Here is a 16,083-nt window from a genome sequence, read left to right as displayed (position 1 = left end):
TGAGGAGAAAGATCTAGATGGTTTGCTGGTTGCTTTTTTGGAAATACCAATATATGAAGCTCAGGGTACACAAAAAATAAAGGGTTAATTCTAACTAGTTTTTAAAAACAAGTGAATTTTTTTTTTTTTAAAGATTTTTATTCATGAGAGACAGAGAGAGGCAGAGACATAGGCACAGGGAGAAGCAGGCTCCTCTTGCCTGCTGGCAGCCTGCTGTGGGACCTGTGATCCCTCCACTCGGGATCACTACCTGAGCCAAAGGCAGATGCCCAACCACTAAGCCACCCAGGCGTCCCTGAATTTTTTTTTTAGGATTATGTATTTGAGGGGCGCCTGGTGGCTGTCAGCTAATAAGCATCTGCCTTCAGCTCAGGTCATGATCACAAGGTCCTGAGATAAAGCCCAACATCGGGCTCCCTACTCGGCAGGGAGCCTGCTTCTCCCTCTGCCTCTGTCCCCCTTGTGCTCTCTCTCCCTCTCTCAAAATCTTAAAAAATTTTTTATTTTTATTTAAAAAAAATTTTTTTTAGAAATAAAGGTTGTTTATCTGAGAGAGAAAAGTAGAGGGACAGAGGGAGAGGGAGAGTCTCAAGCACTCTGTGCTGAGTGTGGAGCTTGGTGTGTGAATTTTAAATAGAGAAGACTTGCCAATTACTAGGTTCGCAGTCCCTCTTTGACTCTTCAGAGAAAGCAATACAGTTGTATTCACTACGGGCTCTAACAAGTTTCTGATGCATAGAATTAATTTGGATCCTACATTTTTTAAAATAGGGACAGTAATTTGTTTCAGGTCAAAATGAAACAAGACCAGGGAATTAAAATCATGGTGACATAGGCAAGAGAGAATTCTGCTTTCTAAGCCTTTCTCAGGATAAGGGGACAGGCCAGTCTCAGTGGCAGACACTGTGCTAGGTCCCAGAGATAGGGAGATTAACAACAAAACACCACAGATCTGCAAAGATAATATGTGAAATATGTTACATTGGCTCCTGACTGGAGGATCCCCTTTTTACTGGTCTTCATCCCTACTCAGGGATGAAGTGTTTCAAAACAAAATGCAGGGTGCTCAGTGGTTAAGTGCCGCCTTTAGCCCCGGGCGTGATCCTGGAGACCCGGGATCAAGTCCCACGTCAGGCTCCCTGTGTGGGGCCTGCTTCTCCCTCTGCCTGTGTCTCTGCCTCTCTTTCTGTGTGTCTCTCATGAATAAATAAAATCTTAAAAAAAAAAATGCAGTTATAAATTTGAAGTTCATTCCTTCATTTTTATTTATCAAAGTGATGTAACTGCTAATCTGAGCCATTCTCCCAGGTTTCCGAATCCAGGTGATCTAATTCCACTAAAAGCATAAAAACTCCATGCTTCTACTGTGCACGAAGCCTTACTAAAGGTATGTTAGATGTCAAAGCTGACGTTTGCATCAAAGGAAACAGACTTCGTGGGTGTCAGCCATCTCCGGGGCGAGCCAACCTAGTTCCTTGCGGGACAGCAGCATAAAACGGGCCACTGCTGCATCCTCATCCGCCCTGTGAGTCTAATCCTACATTCATGACAACACAGCTCCCAGAGCCATCAGGGTAGAACTTCAACCATTGGATTTATGACTCACTTCTGCAGGAAGCCCAGGGGAATTACCTATATTCAGCAGAGCAAGAAATGACAAAAAAAGGCAATCTAGGGTGCTGGGTTCATGAGCCCTGGACATGTTGGGGCTCACGGCTGGGTCATGGTTATTTCCTGATGAGTCAATGACATTTACTGAACTACAGGTGTGAGCTTGCTCTCACAATCTCCCCTTTCCTCTAAAATCCTAGAATCTTAACTGGAGTTGCCAGCTGATGAATGTGAGTGGGAAGTAACACCACGTCATTTCAAATCTGATCACCGAGGTGGTGAGCCTGCAACAGGCCTGGCCCAGCAGCTCCTCCACACCTGGTTTTCACCACACAAGCTTCCCTCTGTTTGCTCGGCAACACCTCCCCATGCTGAGAGTTACTTTCCAACCTTGAGCACCATCATTCCATTCTCTAAGGTGAGTCCTAATGGCTGTCCCTGCAATGTACCCTCAATATTGCACTCTCCCAAAGTAAGTGACCTAGAACACAAATTAAAAAACAAGGGCAGCCCGGGTGGTTCAGAGGTTTAGCGCCTGCCTTCAGCCCAGGGCGTGATCCTGGAGACCCGGGATCGAATCCCACGTCAGGCTGCCTACATGGAGCTTCCTTCTCCCTCTGCCTGTGTCTCTGTGCCCGCCCCCCACCCCCCCGCTCTCTGTCTCTCTCATGAATAAATAAAATCTTTTTTAAAAAATTAAATAACAACAAAGGGTGCTTGGGTGGCTCAGTTGCTCAAGCATCTGCCTTGGGCTCAGGTCATGATCTCGAGGTCCTGGATCAAGCCCCATGTTGGGCTCCCTGCTCAGTGGGGAGTATGCTTCTTCCTCTCCCTTTACCCCCTGCTCATGCTCTTTCTCTCTCATGTTTAAAATATTTAAACAACAACAAAACAGAGACATGTTTTGAGCTGAACTGTATCTTCTCCCTTAATCCCTCATTGTTCAACTACTAGCCCCTACTGCCTCAGAATGTGACTGTTAGTCAAAGCATAGGTCTGTAAAGAGGTAACTTAAAATGAGGTCATTAGGGTCACTCATCCAATATCACAGGGGTCCTTATAGGAGGAAATTCAGATGCAGACATGTACAGAGGGAAGACGAGGTGAAGACACACAGGAAGACAGCCATCCATCCATAAGCCCAGAAGAGAGGGCTGGAACAGATCTTCCCTGGGCTCTCAGAAAGAGTTAGCCCTGTTGACACGTTCATCTTGGGCTTCAACACTACAGACCTCCTAGACAAACTGCTATTGTTTAAGCAACCTGGTCTGTGCTACTTTGTTATGGCAGCCCAAGCCAACTCAATACAATGATTAAGATTCCTTCAAAAAGTGGAGGACCACAACACTATGTGGCCAGATAGTTTCCTCTTCCCATGTATTCTGGTTTGGCAAAGTGTAGAGGTTACAGGATCAGAGAAATGTTACTACTTTTCCTGTTGAGAACCAGAAGGTGAAGTGACTTGCCTGAGGTTGCACCATTAGTTCCAAATGGGATACAGACTGTAGGCACCTGTTGGAGGGTCCCAGTTAGGGCAGTGCTTATGCTTCCAGAGAAGGGTGAATGGGCACTCCCCCTGAAGATCACCTGGTAGAGCCCAAAGTGCTGCTGCTGCTTTACTTCTAGAAATCTTGATTTACCCTATTAACTATTGTGGACTTTGCACTTCCTTCTATTTGTTTCAATGTTACCATTAACATAGTGGCACCCCTCCCAATACTGTGGAATAAAAAACGGATGCCCTAGAAATAGGCACTTTATCTTGCTACCTGTACCCCATCTGTGCAGGGAACAAGGAATGGTTCCTAGTACCTTCCCAACTGAAAAGTATAGGTCTGAAGAGGACCGTTCTCCAGAAACACTTAGAGACCTTGCTGCCAGAGACAGAAGAATTAGGGGAGTTCAGGATACATTTTGGAAAGTAAAGAAAGGCAGGTAATAGCAAATACTACCTAAAGAAGCTGGTAATAGTATTCAATGGAGCTAAAAAATAATAAAAAACTGGGGTCCTGGATGGCTCTGTTGGAAGAGCATGTGACCCTTGATCTCTGTGTAATGAACTCTCTGGGTTTTAGGAAAGAGCATCTGTTGGTATTGGGGGCAAAGCAGACAGAGACAGCAGGGGAGACCAGGTGATGTTTCTCTCAGAATCATGAGTATTAAAAGCAAGGATTACTAACATTCCAGCTCATGATTACTCAGCAGATACCCGGTCCAAAAGATTCAGTTGTCAAGTAGTCCCCCTTTTGGCACTGCTCTTGGTAGGCCTCTTCAAGTACAAGTTTAGGGCTGATAGAGTGGGACAGATGCTTCCTGAGCAATGTCAAAGTTCTCACAGAAGCTGAGGCTCCTGGAGGAAATGCTCTCACGAGCATCCATACCGGGTAAACTGAAAGAACTGGCCTGTGTTAAGTAAACCGGGAGGAAACCAGAAAAGTATCCCAAGGCTAGGATTTGAAAATGACCAAGTACTGTACAAGTACAGTATCCAAAACACAACTTAGGGCAGTCTAGGCAACATTCCTCAGTGATCCAAGATCTAATTGTAATAGTTCTTATCAAACTTCTTAAGCGAGATGCCTAGGTGGCTCATCAGCTGGGTGTCTGCCTTCGGTCCAGAGCGTGATCCTGGAGTCCCGGGATTGAGTCCCGCATCGGGCTCCCTGTCTGGAGCTTTGCCTCTCTCTCTGCCTGTTTCTCTGCCTCTCGCTGTGTCTCTCATGAATAAATAAATAAAATCTTAAAAAAAAAAAAAAAAAAAAAAACCTTAAGCAAACCTCTAGAAGTAAATGTAACAGTTTCATCTCATTTCCAAATCTTCTCTAAAGTCCTTTGTTTGCCATGAACAGAACACAGAATCACTGAGCTGCAGGGTAAGAGAATTCAGAAGGCTGAAGAACCACCAAGGGGAGACAACAGAGCAGAACAGATAGAGACGGCTCTGCATTGAGAGACTGGGTTTAATTCTGGCTTTGCCATTTACTATGACCTGGGGCAAGTTTCTGAACCACATTTTGTACCTTAGTTTTTCCCTTCTGTAACGGGATAATACACAATCACCATCTCATAGGGTTCCAAGGATTAATGAGATAATCTATGTACAGAGCCTGACTTGTAGAAGAAACTCAATTAGTGTTTGCTATGATTGTCATTATTATTTATGGTAACAGGTCGAATTTAAAACTACACTTTATCGAACATTCAAGGCACCATAAAGAAAGGTCTCTTTGTTAAACAGATTTAATACCAAATAGCGTTAATTACACATTTATGTACAGTATCAAGAGAAAATTGCCATTTTTGAGGAAAATGACTTAGAAGGTACCTTTCGAAGCTGCCTCTGACATATCAGTTGTTGACAAAACTGCTTAGGAACAATTCAGACTAGGCTAATAAATTAAATGATCAAAGGTAGAAAATTTCTCCAGCAGAAAAACCAGTGAAGAATTTTATGGAAAATAATAAAAGAAAATAATATAGGAAAATAGTTAGAAATTAGTTTCTTAAAAAAGGCAAATTCACTGCAGCTGAGGGATACCGGTTAGTGATCTCTTATGGCTTCTAGGCACAGTTTTGTCAAGCAATTCCTAAACCAAGAGCTTCAACAGTTATGGTTCTTTAGCTTCAGCTCTGTAGAACTGAGTGGCCATCTGTTCTACCATGAAAATGCAAAACAAACTCTGCATGCTGGGAAGTAAAGTCAATCAGAACCTCTGGGGAATAGCTTAAAAATGATCTTTTTTCCAATTAAGAATAGAATTTCTTGCCATAGACAAAGTTAGAATTTTTGCTTACCCCAGAGAGAAATAAAATCGTTAACAGGATTTTGCAGGTATCAAAGATGAGAAATCTCAACAATAATCCTAAATTTTAAGTTTTTCTTAGTTGGCTAAATACAGCATTTCATGAATATGGCTGGCTTCACCTCTTTCTCCTGATCCATCAGGATGGCAAGAGTTACCACAGCCTGAGCAAGAATAATTTCACAGGTTCTTTACAGTAAGTACAAAAAGAGGTTAGCAAACCTAGAGTGGGGCTGACAAACTTTTTAAGAATGATGGGGAAAATGTTAAAGGTACTGGCATATTAACTAGCTCGTTTCATGTTATTTTCTGGTTAATTATACCCAACAGACATGATTAAAACATAGATCTGTTTCCTAAGATTTATACGGGACCAGGCTTCTTTTCATTAAGTCTGTGTGGATGGTTAGAATCTGTATTGAGTACTTTTATCATATTACTAAGGAAAGTTCTCCACGATTTTGCAATGGTAGCTCTTCTTTCTCATTTTGTAGGTTAAGCAGCTGACAATCTCTCTCCCAGTACTTTCTGAGATTCATTTACCAAAGGTGGTTTGTAGGTGGATTAAGAATGCATGAAACACTGTAACTAAACTCAGTAAGTCACTAACAGAGAGTACTGAAGCCACTGATCCATGCTGGAACTTGCTGGGATTACCTCTTGAGTTTGCTGTTTTCCTTTCTGTAACATGGAAGTAAAATATATGTGTTCTGCTCCTTTAGAATGCCTGGAAGGGAGAAAAAAACCAAACATTCCTTTATCTTAACATAAGTAAGGTGCATGTCTTTGATGGTGGGGATTTTCACTCAAGAGTGTAGTGAACATCTTGTCTTTTCCCTTTACATGATTCTGAAGCAAGGACAATTTTGTCCTTACCTAAACTTTGTACAATTAACACAATGTCAGAGTTGGAAAGGATCTCAAATGATCTGGTCCAAACATTTTACCCTATGCTGGAGCACCTGATGTACAATATAGCTACCAGGTTATTGTTCAGGATATCGTTTTAAAAGTGGTACTGTAAAACAAAGAAAACCACAAAATCCTCCAACTTTTGACCTCAGAAGAGTAGACAAATTCTTAGCACAGGTACCCAACACCATAATATATTACCTGCCAAATAGCATAACAGAAAAGAGAATTACTTTCTAAGATTAGATCTGTAGGGTTTATCAAACCTTTGGCAGTGCTGTATTTTTTTTCTCTAATCCAAGGATATATCTTAACATTAAAAACATAAAAAACTGGAATCTATGATCTTGAAAACAAGGACCTTAATGTAAAACGCAGAATGATTTTTTAAAACCTCTTGTTCATTAAACAATCAGGTTCAATATACCTAGAAACATCATTTACCATCCATAAAAAGTATTCAAAAGCAAATAAACTGGAGCTTGTATTTAAAAAGGAAGATGGGGGCCCCTGGCTGGCTCAGTCAGTAGAGCTGCACTCTCGCGGGGTTGTGAATTCAAGCCCCACACTGGGTGTAGAGATTATTCATAAATAAAATCTATAATTTTGTTTTTAATTTAAAGAAATTTAAAAACTGAAAATAAAAAGGAAAATGAATGGCAGCTATTCCAAGGGGTAGAAAAGACTCAAGTGACTGCACCTTAGCTAGTTCTAAGGATATACTAGAATTTTTTAAATATAAGCTACAGTTCAGCAGCTTTAAAATTTCATGTTTATTCATATTTTTCAAAATATATGTACATAAAAAAAGGAAGATTTACAACAGGAAAGATTGCCTTACATGCAACACAAATTCCAATGAGCTCATGATGGGATCACACATGATTAAGGATCTACTTCAAGCCAATCTTCTCAAGTCCATTTCCCAGCCACATGTTAGGCTGCAGATGAGATCCCAGGAAACAATGCAAGTGGAATGAATGAAACAAACGTCTTTTGCCTCTGGCAGCACTCAAAGGGGCCAGAAGGTATACACCAAAAAGTTTAAGACAATTAAAATGTCAAGTGCCACAGGGAAGATAAATGATAACTGGAAATCAGTATTTCCCAAGTAGAAAGCTAATACTATTTAACACAACTGCACAATACTAAAACAAATACAAATGAGAAAGGGTTAGGTAGTTGGGCTTCATTTGCTTTTTTTTTTTCTTTTCTTTTAAAATATCTCAGAAAGGAAGCCACTTGCTTGATATCAAAAGTGCTATGGAAAGAAAGGAGGGGGAAAAAAACCCACAGATGATCTGGAATTTAGTTTATTTTAGGAAATTGTGTGTTTTTCCACTTAACATTTCTACATTAGCAATGATGTAACTCTCCAACATTTCCTTATAAAAAAGGCAAACTGGAAATGACAACTCATGCTCCAAATATTAAAAAATATATTTAAACATTTGATCAAGGAGATTTTGCATGTTTTGGTTTTTGGTAACACAGGTGACACCGGAATTCACAAATTCAATATATTCCTGTATTTCCCCTTCAAAAATCAAGTGGTGGAGGGAATTTGTGCTTGCGGTTGAGAGAACGCAATGCCCTGGGCCAGTGAAAAATACCTGGAAACTGACCAATGTGAAAGTGGCCCAAAGGAGTTATAGGTCTTCAGAACCTAATGAAATTATAACGTTTTTTTGGCTTATTCCCAAAGCTAAGATGTCTCTGTAATTACACAGTTGGAGAGAAAGGGTTAGTGGAGTGGTTTTATAAATAAGATTAATTATTATATAGCTATAACTGAAGTCTCCAGGCAGAAGGCTTTACAATTCAGTCAGTGCTATATATACTGCCTCTTGTTTACTTCCAGCACCTGACCAGCATCCTATTCTTGATGCTTTCTACAAATATAAAAATCTCTGCAGCTGTTTATATAAAGCTGGAAGGCAAAAAAAAAAAAAAAAAAAAAAAAAAAGCCAAAGCTGACCATAAAAAAAGAAAGATGGTTGGGGTGGAGGGAGAAAAAAATGACAAATGTAGATTATACAGTTCAGGAAAACTGGAGTTATCGAAGAAATTAAAATGACTGAGGGAAGAGGCAGGCACCAAGAACAGCACCTAAAGCTAACAAATGCCTAAATTGGTTTATTTATATTCCCTCCCCACAGTGTTCATGGGGGAGGAAAAAAAATGTAATTTTAAAAGCATCAAAACTAAAACAAATGCACACTGACCTTAGAAAATAAGATTCTGAATTTTATCATGATACCCTTTTTTTCCTATAAAATTTATTTTTTTGCTTTGAAAGATTTCTTCATGGTGGCTTTGCCCTTGCTGGGCAACTTCACTTCCTTTCTCACATTGGCTGCAGGCTTCTTTGAAGAGCCACCACTAGGTTTCTTGATGACTGAGGATGAGGGTCTGGCTTTCTTGGCAGGAGTTTTGGCCTTGGGAGGGGCTTTCTTGGGCAGGGGCCTAGCTTTTCCCCGCTGGGCAGCTGGGACTTTAGGTGCAGGCTTGGACCCTCTCTGCTTCACAGATGCAGCCTTTACCGATGACTTGGCTGGGGTTTTCTTCTGCAACCTGTGAGAACCAAAGAGCAAAGGCTATGACTTAGTACTGGAGAGATTCACTTTGCCAGGATGACCAGATACTTTGCCAGAAAAGATCTAGTGTAGGTAAAAGTCACCTATGTAAAGGATAGGAATGTGATTAGAGTCTTTACTAAAACTGTGTAAAAATTCAACCAATTCATGAAAGTCTATACATAACTCATGTTTTTCCTAAGAAAATATGGCATTATTTTTCTTTGAATAACAAACTATGGATAGCCAAACAGACCAAATGGCAAATTATATATTCACAAGGCTTCCTAAATTCAAAGTCCCTGAATTTTCAAGAAGACAAGTTCAAATGTTACACAAAGAACTTTCTGAGAAGGATCCTGAGTTGTTAAGACACGATTACTATTACTGCCATTTTTAGCTCTAAGGTAGAAAGGCCTCCCACACATCCATACCTCCTCTTAGGTGGAGGCTCTTCGTCATCAGAGTCTTCTTCTGAGGAGTCATCCTCCTCTTCATCCTCATCTCTTGAGTCATCTAGCTCTTTCTTTGGAAATAGAACTCCTGGGCTATGAAAAGAAAAAAGAAAACTTAGGTAAAAGAGAAGTCCCATAGAGGACAGGGGAAAAATGTGAACCTAGCTGCTCTTTCCTGGACATTACACATCTGCCTGCCCTCCCCAAATACTATGTTACAAGTATCAGGTTACAAGTCTATTTTTTTAAAATATTTTATTTATTTATTCATGAGGGAGACACACACAGACACAGAGGCAGAGACACAGGCAGAGGGAGAAGCAGGCTCCATGCAGGGAGCCTGCTGTGGGACTCGATCTCGGGTCTCCAGGATCACGCCCTGGGAAGAAGGTGGTGCTAAACAGCTGAGCCACCCTAAACAGCTGAGCCACCTGGGCTGCCCTATCAGGTTACAGTTTAACCTATTTTGAACACACAAAGTTGTAACAAATCTATAAAAGTCCCAGACCATAATTCTTTCCCTTCCTCTTGCCATTTAATAAAACCAATTTTTACTCATTTACTTAATAAATAATTATTTAAGCTCTTGATGTGTGTCTAGCACTGTACTTGCCACTGAATATAAAGCAGTGAATTATCTATAAGGCAGCAAACAGTCTGCAGAGGAGTATACATTTTTTGCCCTCATGATATTGGCAAAAAGCCTCAAAATAATGTAAAGGCTGAATCTCTTCTAAGTTTTAGAGAAATTCAGTAAGTATTTTCTAATTTTCTTTCCCCTTACTGATAGAAATATTGATCCCATTGATTAATAAGTCCTTAAATTTTAACATTTTATGTATTTGGCTTTAAGAATTTGAAAAATTCAAATAACATGCAACCAAATAACACCTAGGCTTGTGTACAAGGTACAATATAAGAAACTATACTATACTTTTGCTAAAATAGGGTTTTAGTGGTACAGATCATGGAACTTTACCAGAAATCAAAGAATAAGAAGGCCATTACATGGGTACACAGGATAATGCTTGGCCCACAGGAGGTGCTCAATATATTTTTTAGTTCAGTAATAAATAAACTATAGATATAAGAGGTTTTCAAGGAAATGGCCCTCCCTGTTTCTATAGTATGGAGAAGATAGATTAGGATTCTTGGGAACAGCCAATGCTTTCCCTCCTTGAATGAAGGACAGTTAAAACATATCTAATCCTCTAATAATCTTTTTGTCATTATCATTTACGTAATAAAAAAGGAATGAATATAAAAATGGCCAACGGTCTCATAGAATTCAATGCTTGATTTTAGGAATAGATGGCTAACAGTAAGCTCTAGTCAAAATCTCCCATTCCTACATGAAAAGCTCTTACTCTATAAACGATACTACCTTAGTTAGGGGTGCCTGGGTGGCTCAGTCAGTTAGGCATCTAATTCTTGGCTCTAGTCATGATCTCAGGGGTCATGAGAGCCTGTGTCAAGTTCCATGCTCATTGTGGAGTCTGCTTGAGATTTCTCTCTCCCTCTCCCCCTCCTGCTCTATGCGCTCTCTCAAAAATAAATAAATAAAACTTAAAAAGAAAAAACAAAACCCAAAACAGAAAAGCAACATTGCCTTAAGTAGTCTTTATCTTCAAGTATAATAACAGTAGTAAGTTAGTACATGAAACCCAAGCCTGTAACCTAAAATCAGATTTTAAATTTTACAATGATCAACACTTCACATTATGGGCCAGCTGCTTACCTGGGATAATAGGGAAAACAGAGCTGGAAAGTGCCACTGAATCCTTTGCCAGATATCTGTTCCATCCACCCATTCTTTTCACATTTCTGCAGAGTTTTCTTCAGCAAATGCACTGAACAAAAAATTCAGAAATGAAGAAAGTGATTTATTCAATTTGATAATTACCTCAACCACAATCAGTTATACATTAATTTACTGTCCTGTCAGATACTAGTTGACATGTGCAAAAGGAATTCTTTGTGGTCAAAGTGATTGAAAATTCATTTAACAATTAAACATCCATAAATTTGAAAAGAGTTAAATTGTCACGGCAAGAGACTTTAGAGACCATTTAAATTCCTCATTTCACAGGAGGGAAAACAAGAGCCCAGAGTGGTGACCAGCCCTACAGAGGCAACTAAATGATTAACAGCCAACCTAAAACTAAATCTCTCCTCTCCATTCATTGAAACATCCACTGAATACCCCTTTGTACTAGGAAAATCATCTAGCAGAATATCAACAAAACCGATTTCTCATGAATCAGCAAACAGTAACAGAACAATACCATGGCTTCTAAAGGCCTCACCAATTCTCATCTTTCATACAAAGACACATCAAAACTACATCTTACGATTCAGTGTCCAAAACATAGCTGCGGTATCAGTGAAACTGAAATGTTAATAACCACCTTTACCTTCTCTTCTAATTTTCAACCAAAAGGGAAAATCACGAAATGGTCTATAAGGGTGAATATGCACACTGAACACAATACATATCTTAAGGAAGGACAGATTAAAAAAAAAAAAAAAGGCACAGAGAGCTGTTTTGTAACATGAAAAAAATTATCAGAAAGCAATCTCTCATAACATTAAAAAATTCATACTGCATGTATGCTAAAAGTCAATAGTAAGACTTTCAAATTAAAGTTATACAGTCCAGTTTGCATTTTGTTACTTATTTTCCACATTCCTTACCCTACACCACTCTTTCTAGTAGTCCACTGAGAAAATAGCCAGCCTCACTAATCCGCATGTGATAGAGCTGTTAGGCTGAGGTTTTTCATCTCAAATCACCACCTTATAGGGTAGATACACTTTACTAAATAAAAGTATTTTCTGTTTTAGGGCTTAAGGCAATGAGAAATAACATAAGCCGTGTTTTAAAACACCAGCTCAGTTTCAAGGTGAAATTAGATGTTTTGATAAACATTCAGAAAGGTAAAAAGCTATTATACCTGAGAGTGCTCTAAACCAAAAAAGATTTATCTAAATTACAGTAAAAACATATAGGAGAAAAACCTTTACAGCAAAGTACAACCAAATCCTGCTCTTCAGTAGACATTGTAAATTAAGGATGAACCTTGATCATTTGTTTTTCTTTCTATATATAAGAAATTTGGTTTTTTTTGTTTTTGTTTTTTTAAATTTTTATTTACTTATGATAGGCACACAGTGAGAGAGAGAGGCAGAGACACAGGCAGAGGGAGAAGCAGGCTCCATGCACCGGGAGCCCGACGTGGGATTCGATCCCAGGTCTCCAGGATCGCGCCCTGGGCCAAAGGCAGGCGCCAAACCGCTGCGCCACCCAGGGATCCCTATATAAGAAATTTGTCAAGTTGTTGTCCCCTCTTGGTTTTCACAGTCAGTACTTAATGCCTTGTCATTAATAGCATGAGCTCTAAAATCTTTCACAAGATAATTCCTCTGATCCCAGTTAATGCGCACAACTCTGAGTCTTACTTTGATAGTTAGAATTGGTCCCTGGGTGGTTCTCCAGGACATACTTCTTCAGAGCAGTGGTGGAGCAGGTCTTCGGCTCATTCATGGCAGCAATGGCAGACAAGATTGCATATTCCATCAGGCTTCCACCAAGCAGGGGTTTCTCCCCTGATTTCTTCAGCTGTTTTCCAAGGAGGAAGAGAAAAGCATCAAGACAACACTCTCCCAAAGCAGGTCAAGACAAGACTCCTCTGCACCAGGTGGGTCGGAGTTCCTGCATTAGCACAGATATGTTTTACAATAAATTGTCAGGTTAGGGACTTTCTCTTCCCACTCATCAGGTATTCAATCAAACTGAGGAGTCCCAACCCTCCTAAGGATATTTCCTCTTTCCAATTACCCCTCTATCCAACCTAAAACAGCAACAGCCACACTAACTCAGAGTGACAGCTCTACTCCAATAAGCAAGTTAACTTGTTATGCCCCCCAAAATAAGACACTTTTGAGAATACTTCCCTGTCTCAATCTGAAAAACGTAATAGTTACAAAAATAAGAACTTTTTTAATCTTGTAAGGAAAACAACAACAAAAAAGCTTGATAAATATGCAGGGTATCATACAACAGAAAATAACATAGCATATTCCAAGGATAAAAGGATGGGGAAGAAAGATCAGAACCGATAAACAAAAAGGGTAAAAGGACAAACTCAGGTATAGTCTAGAGATTCTCAGAGTGATCCGTAAACCCTCTGGAGTTCCTGAGACTCTTTCAGAGGATCTGCAAGGTCAAAACTATTTTCATGATAATATTAAGATGTGATGTGCCTTTCTCACTGTGGTAACATTTGCACTAACGGTAGAAAAGCAATGGTGGGTAAAACTGCCGCCACCTTAGTGTAAATCAAGGAGGAGACACAAAAATGTACCAGCAGTTACTGTATTCTCTACTGCTATCCACTTGTGATTAAAAAGAAAAAAGTCAATTTTCCTTAGGAATGTCCTTGATGAAGTAGTCAAAATTATTTCATTAAATCTCAATGCCAGTGCATTTCTTTTTTGATATTTTATGGGATGAGATGGGAAGAACACATAAAGCATGTCAACTGATATAGAGGTAAGATGGTGGGTCTCAAGGAAAAGCACCTGAGTGATTGAGTTGTGAGCAGAACCAGCTACATTATTCATGGAACACCCCCTTTTCCTTGAAGGAACAACTAATAGATAAACTATACTTATTCAGACTTGGGCATCTGGTAGACATTTTCTTGGAAATGTATTAAATAAGCCTCTCCCTTCAAGGAAAACTAACTGTATTTGTTGCCAAGTATAAAATTCAAATTTTCAAGAAAAAATGTAAATCATAGAACATTTGTATTTACACCATGGTGAGCTTGGTAATTTCCTAGTACTTAAACACTGCTCTGATGAGGCCAGTGGGTGATATTAATGTTACTTTTGTTATTGTTTGATGAAATGTGGAATTTTAATAATCTGCATAATTCAGTGAACCACTATTTTCCAAATGACCATGTTATGAAATTACGCATGGTTAAAAGATCCACTCAGTTTAAGACCAAAAATTTTAAGGCATGAGTACAAAAAGTTCACTGATATGGCCTCAGGCTCCACATGACAACTAATCTTTAAAGAATTACCACAAAATCAATTAATGTATATACCATATTAACAGAATAAAGGACAAAAGCCACAGGATCATCTCAAGAGACAGAAAAATCATCCGACAAAACCAATAGCTGTTCATAATAAAAACTCCCAACAAACAAGTAATAAAGGAAAATATTTTCTCCACCTGATAAGAGGCATCTATGAAAAACCTACAGCTGACTTGATGTTTTCCCTTTAAGATGGGGAACAAGATGAGGATGTCTGCTCTCATCAGTGTACTAGAGGTTCTAACCAGTGCAATTAGGCAAGAAAAAAGCAAAACAAAACATCCATCCAGGTTGGAAAGGTAGAAGTAAAATGGTCTTCATATGCAAACGATATGACACTGTATGTAGAAAATCCTAGAGAAGCCACTAAAAATCCTAAGAAGCCTACAAAAAAACTCCTAGAACTAGTAAATGAGTTCAGCAAAACTGAATCAATATAAAATCAGTAGACAAATCAGTTGTATTTCTATAGGCTAGGAATATCTAAAAAATGAAACGATTTCCATTCACAATAACATGGAAAAAGAATAAAATACTTAGGGATAAACTTAACAAAAGAAATATAAGACCTTTATCCTGAAAACTACAAATGCTGCTGAGAGAAGTTAAAGATCTAAATAAACAAACAGTCAGTATTTATGAACTAGAAAACTCAGCATTATAAAAAATGATTCTTCCCAAATTGATACATAGGTTCAATGCAATCTCTACCAAAATCCTAGCAGGCTTTTTTGTGAAAACTGACAAATGGATCCTAAAATTCATATGGGAAATGCCCAAGACCCAGAATAATCAAAACAGTTTTTTTTTTTTTAATTACATTTTAACACTTCCCAGTTCGAAAATTTACTGCAAAGTTTTCAAAGTTAGTCATCAAAACAGTGTGATCTTGACCTAAGAATTCAAAATATAGAGGGATGCCTGAGTAGTTCAGCGGTTGAGTGTCTGCCTTCAGCTCAGGGCGTGATCCTGGGATCTAGGATCAAATCCCGTATCAGGCTCCTTGCGGGAAGCCTGCTTCTCCCTCTGCCTATGTCTCTGACCCCCCCCCCCCCACCGCCCCCTGTGTGTCTCTCATGAATAAATAAATAAAATCTTTAAAAAAAAATTCACATATAGATCAATGGAACAAAATTAAGAGTCCAGCAATAAGCCCTTAACCCTTCTGGTCAATTTTTTTTTTTTCTTTTTAAATAAAGATACCAAGGCAATTCAGCAGGGAAAGGACAGTCTTTTCAATAATGTTGGGACAATTTGGTATCCACATGCAAGAACATGAATTTATATCCTTACCTCATACCACAAACAAAACTCAAAATGGATAGACCTCAATGTAAAAGCTAAACTATAAAAAAAAACTTCTAAAAAAACCCTAAAAATCTTGTGGTCATAAGTTAGGCTTTGATTTATTGACTATAACACCAAAAGCAGGAGCAATTTTTAAGAAATGATAAACTGGGGATGCCTGGGTGGCTCAGCGGTTGGGCGTCTGCCTTTGGCTCAGGGGGTGATCCCGGGAGAACCGGGAAGGAGTCCCACATCGAATCCCTGCATGGAGCCTGCTTCTCCCTCTGCCTGTGTCTCTACTCTTCTCTCTCTCTCTCTGTGTCTCTCA

At 39.2% G+C, this 16,083-nt stretch overlaps 1 protein-coding gene across 18 annotated transcripts in view; it reads right to left on the bottom strand.

Moving 5' to 3' along the window:
• Positions 1–4,835: 4,835 nt before the first annotated feature.
• Positions 4,836–16,083, bottom strand: part of HP1BP3 (heterochromatin protein 1 binding protein 3) — a 42,020-nt gene continuing 30,772 nt past the window's right edge. For 17 of the 18 annotated variants that reach the window (XM_077899285.1, XM_077899290.1, XM_077899289.1 and 14 more), the window contains 4 exons: positions 12,817–12,976; positions 11,096–11,207; positions 9,337–9,450; positions 7,081–8,900 (listed from right to left, as the gene is read on the bottom strand). In XM_077899285.1, the coding sequence (XP_077755411.1) occupies positions 8,606–8,900; positions 9,337–9,450; positions 11,096–11,207; positions 12,817–12,976 (681 nt within the window). In that variant the 3' untranslated portion in view covers positions 7,081–8,605. Of the gene's footprint in view, positions 6,142–7,080; positions 8,901–9,336; positions 9,451–11,095; positions 11,208–12,816; positions 12,977–16,083 lie in introns of those variants that run through there. The other variant, XR_013380630.1, reaches the window with a different exon arrangement.

The sequence above is a fragment of the Canis aureus genome, chromosome 5, assembly GCF_053574225.1.
Source record: "Canis aureus isolate CA01 chromosome 5, VMU_Caureus_v.1.0, whole genome shotgun sequence".
NCBI classification, from domain to species: domain Eukaryota; kingdom Metazoa; phylum Chordata; class Mammalia; order Carnivora; family Canidae; genus Canis; species Canis aureus.
The sequence above is the reverse complement of the archived record's forward strand: the minus strand, read 5'-3'. Positions and strand labels throughout refer to the sequence as shown.